The following is an 8,356-nucleotide window of genomic DNA, read 5'->3' on the forward strand; positions in this document are numbered from 1 at the left end:
TAGCCAATCATCTAGATGATGAGATTAGTTTTATTCAAGACTAAACATCTCCTTCAATTGGAGCACACTCAAGCAGAAACTATGAAAATTAATTCAGGCAAGCACAATACCCAGAATCATGAGGTGCTCCAAAAATAAAATTAACTAATTTAATTTCATATCCACAAATAACAACCAACTCCACTGCATCAGCAAGTTCAAAATGTTAGCTATCAGTATATTACGAATTACCTTTGAACAAAAATGATGGCAAAGAATTGAAAGACTGAACTGAAGTTGCAACCTGATCTTCTACTCTATCAACTGTGTACCACAAAACAATCCAATATCTGGTATAGGGAAGTAAGGTTATGAGAAAAATGTCCAATGTCAATCTCAAGGCACACCCCAAAACTTCCAGGCAGCCACAAAGCATAAAACACAAAATAGTTTGAGGTCCGTCTTGAAGCCTCTATATATACTCAATAGTATCTGTTGATCATTCACAGAGAATCTGTAAAAGAACTGACAGCTCCCTTCTCACACTGCCCAACTGTTAATCTAAGGAGTTCATCACCGGTATTGTTTACCTTGCAACATAATCGACGAGGCACCTACCAGAGTACATGGAAAATAATCATGAAACTGAAAAGGCCAGAAACTACCTGAAGGAGAAAAAATTTAGGAAACAATTATGAGAACACCACGCACCAGATGCCAATTCTTTCCAAGAGGATACCCTAAAACCTGGACATTCTGCACATATTGCAACGGAGGGGAATGTGGAAAGCAGAAAACCTTTCTTTTTAGATCATCTTTGGCTTTGGCCCGTGCATATGACCCCAATGTAGCATTACCATCTTTCTTTACATCTTTTAGGAAAAACATAACCGGCTTTTTGCAAACAGATTTGTAAGAATCCCTGATGTCGAGATCAAATTCATTGGGGTATCGTAATTTATTCCAGGCAATGTAGGTATGCTCTGAACGTTCTAGCTCACGAGGTGGCACAATATTTGGGAACACTTGAACAACATAACCCAGTGATACTGAAAAAGTGAGATGCCGAACATGATCATAACAGATTGATCGTTGTAGGAAACTCATAGGTTCAGTTCTCATAGCTTTTGTAAAAAGTTTTAAACTGTCTAACGAACTTAACCCAGGATAAAATGGATCCACATATTCAACATGGTGGATTGAAACGAATGGTGCAATTGGATGAGAAGATAAAAGACCGTGCGCATTTCCTCTAATATCCCACTACCAAAACAAAAATAGTAATTAGTTAATCATATGTAACTATATTATTAGCAGGATATTCAATAGTTTATTTATGACTACCTGATGAAAGCCATGCTCTCTGGTGAGAGGAACACCGAGCTCAGTAATGCAGGTGTGTAGACGATCATCGCTTCCATAAAGCTTCGGATACCTCTCGATGCACTCATCATGGAAGATGGAGAGAGCATCCGCAAGAGGATAACTAATGGCAATGCCGCCACCGCCAAATGCCATGGAGTGACTGAAATACGCGTTGGCGGAGTGACTTTCTGAGGGCGTTCCGATGTACATCATCTCGGAAGGATCGTATTTGTTTAAGACGGACAACAGATTGTCCACGTTGAAAACCGTGTCGTCGTCTCCTAAAACGAACCAGCGGACGTTGGGGAGACGAAGGCGGAAGGATTCCGTTAAAATGCGGGAGATTCGGAGACCGGAAGGATGGCCCGTTGGGTTAGTGTAACGGAAACGTGAGATGTCTTCGGAGACCATGAGTGGTGGAAGCAAATCGTCGTCTTCTTCGGGTGCGACCTTCTCTTCTAACCAAACGTGACCTCGCATTTCCAACGGTCGCCACCAAAGCCTAACCAACTCTTTCCGTCGTTTCCATAGATGCGAGGATCCTGCTATTCCAAATACGATGTCGTTTAGCAAAAGCGCTTGTTTCTCATTTTCACGCTCCGAGAGGCTGCGGTTACGAGGAGATGCTGGTGGCGATTCAAACCAGGGAGGGGGAGGAATTAATCGGCGATTGGGAGAAGAAGACCAGGGGAGCGAACGGGAAAGGTAATTGGGACTACCTTCCCAGTCCTTCAAACGACGCCAGCAACGAGTGGTCGTGCCGGAGAAAACAAGAGAGAGCCATGCAGTGGTGGAGATAAGCAACGCGGCAACCGCAACCACGGCGGTTCCTGTACGGCTCTGACGCCAACGACGACATCGGCTTCTAGGGAGGCGTGGGAACCGCTCATTGGTTACGGAAAGGTTATTATGGCAAGACAGCATCATGACGTTGAGCAGCCTCACCCTCAACGCTCATTTCCGCCACCGCCCAATCAAAACGGCAACTGAAAAAAAAAAAAAAAAAGGCAAAACAGCGGGGAAAAGCGAAAGTTTTACGTACAAAAAGGATGAAAAGATTTGAAGGGTTTAAGATTTGGTAAAGAAGTTTGCAGTTGGAAGGACGTAACTGAATTTAACTGAAATCAAGAAAAATTGGAGGTTTTCCTCTCTCTGTTCCCCAATTTTTTTTTTTGGATGTTTGGACATATATTTTTTTTTTCTGATTGGAAATTTTGCACTCCGTTTTGCAAATTCTGAAACTACCAAAACGCATAAGAAATTGGGCCAGATGGAAGGATACAGCCGTTGCGTTTTTGTAGCTTTATTTATACTGGAAGCTCGACTTTCCGCTGTGTCTGGTGTGTCCTGGTTGTTGTCCCCAGAAACCATTTTCCAACGTCCTCCAAAATTCCTCTTGGAATTGAAGAAGCCAATTTCTTCTTTTTGTAAAAGAGTATTTGTTTTTATCTCATCTTGGGCTGCTTTATGCCCAAATACTGCTAATTGCCAAATTAGCAGTTGCTGTAGCCAGGTATTTTACAAGTATTTTTTTTCCTCAAAGGCAAATTAATGCTAAGCTTTGACACAAGAAATCTGTAGATGCATTTTGTCAGCATGCTAATTGCTCTCCAAATTTCCTTTTTGGAAAACAGTTCCCACGAAAACTCGAATTCAACATGATAAATGCGAGCAATGGCACTCCAAGTCCCTGCTCCTTAGCTAGAGGTGTATCAACCAAAGTACTGTTCAGTTATTTGGGATTGATTCCATGAATTTTTGTTCATTATGAGTTAGATTGAGTTACTCAAATTTGAAATTTAAATACCTGATTTGAAAGTTTCCTGAATTTAATTTAATTTTTATTTTTAGATATATTTAATATGTATAAATAAATAAATAACAAAAATATGATAACTAATCAAATCAATCTAACCAAATTCTTGTATAAATGTAAAATTAAATTCAATTTAATTCCAGTAATAAATAAACTCGATGTATTATATTTATACCTTTATTTCAATCTCAAGGTCTAAGAAAATTTAATTTTAAACGCTCATCATTATTATTTAAAAATAATAAAATAATTTATATCTAATAAAATTTTAATTTATTATAATTCAATAAAATGAAATTCTTTTAAATTGAATATCAAGTTGAAAATGGGTTAATATTTTTTAGTCGGACCGATGTCAAAATTTAAGTTATATCTGACAGATTCATGTATATATAAAAAATATTTTATTTTTTATTTTTTTTATATATATGAATTATATTAATAAAATTATTATTTAATATTTTAATTTAAAATATTAACTTAATAAAAATATCATATTTAGATATAATTAAAATACAATTTATATTTAAAAATATTGTTTTATTAATATTATAATAAATTAAAATTATTAAATTACTTTTAAATATTAATTAATTTTGCGTTGAATTAATTACGATCTATGAATAGAATCAAATCGAATAAAAAAAAATCTTAATATTGACCGCAACCCATTTCGTTTCCATTGGTGATACTATTTACCGTTTTTGGTGAAAACTAAAAAGAAGCATTCTAATAATATCTCTATGAACCATATCGATTCGACCTTGCCTTTGATTGGTCTTTTTAATGTCTCACACAAAGCCTAACTCGGTTCGACCCATCAAGCATCAAATGCCCCAATTTTTAAAAGTAAGATAAAATTTAAATGTTTTTAAATACAATTTAAAAATAAAAATAAATATTTTTTTAATGAAGCCGAACCGGACAGATCCACATTATCAAATATGCTCTAAAAATAAGCCGAATTTGTGCACGTGATTGGAATCATGACGTGTTGGTCGTCTCGCCGAAAATAAAAGCAATAAAGAGCGTTTTTGGAAAACACAAGGCCGGAAAGCCCATTACATTTCGGGGGAAAGCCCGCACGTGCAAGCCCCAGTCTCAAGAACAGGATGAGCGAAGGTAGACTACTGGGTACAGAAGCTTGTCAACAGATCAGGCCCCCAAAAAAAAAAAGGTCATTTGTGAAAGGAACCGGCAACCCGTCACGAAGTATCAATCTCGAAAAGCCTAACAATTAAAAAATGTGGTTGGCATGCCGATTGCGATAATTGATATTGCATTGAAAAAGGAAAAGATAGAAAATTTACAAATGACTGACGGGCTTCGAGAATGGATTAATCGAGCAGAATGAAAGGAAACTAGAGAAACAAAAAGCTATAAAAGGTTACTATCTGATAAATAATTTAAAAAAAAAAATGAAATCTCTTTTCTAAATAAAAAAAATATTTTAAAATATAAATTCAATGATATTATCTTTTAATATTATAGTGTTTCTTATGTGTAAGAGTTAAATTTTAATTTTTTGAAAAATATAATTTCTTCTTATACTTAAAAAACCTCTCCATTTATTATTTTCTAAATAAAAGGTACTAACATCCTGGCCAAAAAAAAGTACTAATCGTTAAAACTAACAACTATACATAAAGCGATGTTATATAAATATATAAAAATAAAAATTTTAAGTAAAAATGAAAAAAATCTAAAATGGATGATCTATTATTGTGATATATAGATGATTTTAAACAATCGACATGTGATTTTCATTAATTAATTTTATTTTATTTTATTTAAAATTTAAAATATTTCAATGCATTGATTATATTTAAATTATTTTTAAAAAATTAAATTAATTTTATTTATTTTTATTATTTATCTTAAATCACTTTCAATTAAATTCATATTAAAAGTAATAAAATTTTAATTGCTATCATTATAGGATTATTTTGTGTTCTCTTTTTTCAATTCTAATATTCAACTCTTAGATTACATTTACATAACAAAATTTTATTTTTCAATTTTAAAATCTATGATATATTTATTTAATACACCTTTTTAAGTTATATATATTATATTAATTTTAAAATGATTGATAGATAATCAAATCAATTACAACTAATTGTGGAATATATCAAATAAAATAAATTTCATTACCATTATTACGCTAATTTCAAAATCCTTATTTTTCTATTTCTCAAACAAGTTAAATACACAATATGTTTGATTATTCTAATTGTCAAGCATAAATTTCATATCTTATATAAATATAAAAACCAAAGCCTCTAACCAAAAAAAAAAAAAAAATCTGATGTGAATAGTCTACATTTTCGATATATGGACAATCTAAAAAATTGATATGTGTCCAAAATTAATTATGCATTTAAAATTTAAAATTTAATGGTTAAATAAATTTAATTTAAAATATTTTATTTCCATTATTATAAAACGCATTAGATAATTCTTATTAACATTTTATTTTAAATGATTAATTGACTAAAATAAATTAAAAACCAATTCAAGAGTAATCTTATATCTTGTATAAATATATAAAAGTCAAAATCTTTGATAAAAAAAGAAAAAATCCAAAGTGTATGGTCTATTCTTTTGACATTTAGAAAAGAATAACTACATGTACTATATTTAATTAGTTTTATTTGATTTCATATAAATTTTAAAATACTTTATATAATATATTTTATTTAATTATTTCTTTTTATATTTTCAATTGACTTACCTTTGATATCTATATGTGTGTGTATGTATATGTTTTAATATTGTTTAAATAAATAATACAAATTAATCCACATATTAAATGTTGCATAAATATATATATATATATATAAAATGTATATGAAATCAAATCAAAACAACTAAATATAAGATATGTGTCGATTGTTTAAAATAATCCACATGTCAAAAAAATAAATTATTCACATTGAATTTTGTTCTCTTTTACTAAGAGTTTTGATCACAACCCATATACATAAAATTTAACATTATAATGCACGATTGATTTTATAACAAAAACAAAAATTTAACGTTAAATGTATCATTAATATTATATAAATATATAAAATTATTATATTATTTATATATTTTTTTATACATGAATAACATCAATTACTCAGTTAGATATCATATTTAATCAAATATGAATATATCCAATAAATGATTAAAAAATGAACTACTAATCATAACTATAGTGGTTATTAAACTTTTTATAATGTTTCTGATTAAATTTTAATAGAAATTCTTTGAATCATTTAAAAAAAAGTTTAATGACCATAATTATAATATTTATTAATTCTTTGAATCATTAAGAAATTTTTTAATTATAATGTATTATTGATTTAGTTTTGATCTATAATTTATGATATTTTATTGGAAATAAAAGGTAAGTCAATTGAAAATTAAAAAAATAAATATAATTAATGTATTAAAATATTTTAAAATTTTTATAAAATCAAATAAATTCATACTAATTTAAAGAAAAATAAATATAATTAATACAAGATATATGACGATTGATAAAAGTTGTCCACATTTCAATATTATAAACTATCAACGTTGAACATTTTTTTTTTTCGCCAAAAGCTTTGGCTTTTATATATTTATATAAGATATATTTCATTTTCTTACAAAAATTTCAAATTTAATTATCCTTAATAATTATAGTTTGAAAGAAAAGTATATTGTTATATTTGAATTTAATTAATGCAATATGTTTTCAAGACAAAGATCTATTCTTCTTATTATTATTAATGCATAATTGTTATTTCATTTTTAATTGATTTATTTGTACAATAATTTTTTTATATAAACATAGTTTTCTCCACCAGTCAAGTTGACTCATCAAACTTTTTGAATGTTATACCATTCAAGGTAGATTAAATAAATTTTTTCTATCAAAGAAACTTTAGGAGATATTCTTGAAAGTTTGAGCAATTTCCTTCCTACATTTAGGGAAAAGTAAATATAAATTTAGTTAAAAGAAATATAATATTATTATATTAAATTTAATTAATTAAAATAATTTAATAAAAAAAAATCTCATACATCATAAACTAGTAATTATAATATCTATTGCCAAACATGACATAATAGATAAAATGACGCATACTCTTATTAAGGTTACATATACAACCATATTCTTTTATTGAAAAATATTTTTTATTATTGAAACAAATAATTGGATAATTGTATATATATTTCTATCATTTAATCTATAACGCATTTTTTTAATTGGGTCCTGGTTTCAGCCCCTCGTGTCTTACTAAACTTTATTTATTAAGAGGTTTGTCCGTCGGTGTTTAACACCTTTTTAAAAATAATTATTTATTTATTTTATATTAATGAATAATTCATGACTAAAAAAAGACACGCACTATATTACTTATAATTTTTTATAATGAATACATATTTTTTTAACAAAAAATAGGAAAATGTTCCATGAATGTATTAAGTACATGCATGGAAAATTTTAAAGTAAATTGTGAAGCAATTAAAGAAAGGGTCGTCGGCCTCTTGTCTCTCGTGTTTTGGAATTAGTGGCAAGGAAATCTCTTCCTTCCTACCGATTTGGTTGGTAAAGGGTGTCGTTTAGTGCAGTTGGGAAGTCGTTTTAATTGCATGTACGGTCACAATCCAACTACACGGGGAAATTTGGGACATAATAAGAATCTTTAATGTTTTTATTTTTCTTTGGTCCCCGAAACATCCTTACAAATGTCAAGCTTCAAACCTTTTGAATTTTAATAGATTATTAGTAACCAAGCAAAAATCAAGATAAATATTTTTTTTTTCGTTCTCTCTTACCCATTTTTCTTAGCTTTAAAAAGGATAGAAAAAAAAAATATATATATATATAACACGGATGTGAATAATTTTTGTGAATAGTTTGAATTGATTTTGTATATTATTTTCATATATTTTAAATAAATTTCGTCCAATGGGGTGCATAAAACCATCCCTCCTTATCTGATTCTTTGTTCCTTTTCATGATATGTATTTTCTTAATTTCAGAAGGGTGATTTAGAATAAATAAGGAAATGAAAGCAAAATGAAAAGGTTTGATATATGCTAGCTAGATGCGCCTAAAATGTCTAATCTAAACCGAATATGGCAAATCAATGCTCAGCTAACAATGGATTTATGTCAATTCAACAAAATGGTTATGTTTAGCATTGAATCTAGTCA

The 8,356-nt window shown here is 29.2% G+C and overlaps 1 protein-coding gene across 1 annotated transcript; it reads right to left on the reverse strand.

Annotated features, from left to right (window-relative positions):
- Positions 1-119: 119 nt before the first annotated feature.
- Positions 120-2,940, reverse strand: LOC111290697 (beta-1,3-n-acetylglucosaminyltransferase radical fringe protein, putative (DUF604)). Its single transcript, XM_022882119.2, has 3 exons — positions 1,324-2,940; positions 691-1,242; positions 120-593 (listed from the first exon to the last, which is right to left on the reverse strand). Exons 1-3 carry the CDS (start codon positions 2,269-2,271, stop codon positions 483-485), a joined length of 1,611 nt encoding a protein of 536 aa, XP_022737854.1. The 5' UTR covers positions 2,272-2,940; the 3' UTR covers positions 120-482.
- Positions 2,941-8,356: the final 5,416 nt, after the last annotated feature.

The sequence above is a fragment of the Durio zibethinus genome, chromosome 11, assembly GCF_047325235.1.
Source record: "Durio zibethinus cultivar Kanyao isolate XHJ-2024 chromosome 11, ASM4732523v1, whole genome shotgun sequence".
NCBI lineage: Eukaryota > Viridiplantae > Streptophyta > Magnoliopsida > Malvales > Malvaceae > Durio > Durio zibethinus.

Excerpts from the sequence above, each read along its gene's own strand:
- LOC111290697 (XM_022882119.2), bottom strand. The coding sequence starts at position 2,271 with ATGATGCTGTCTTGCCATAATAACCTTTCCGTAACCAATGAGCGGTTC. Across the intron at positions 1,243-1,323 it reads GAGAGCATGGCTTTCATCAG|TGGGATATTAGAGGAAATGC; the intron begins GTAGTCATAAAT and ends TTGTTTTGGTAG. Across the intron at positions 594-690 it reads TTGGAAAGAATTGGCATCTG|GTGCCTCGTCGATTATGTTG; the intron begins GTGCGTGGTGTT and ends GTACTCTGGTAG.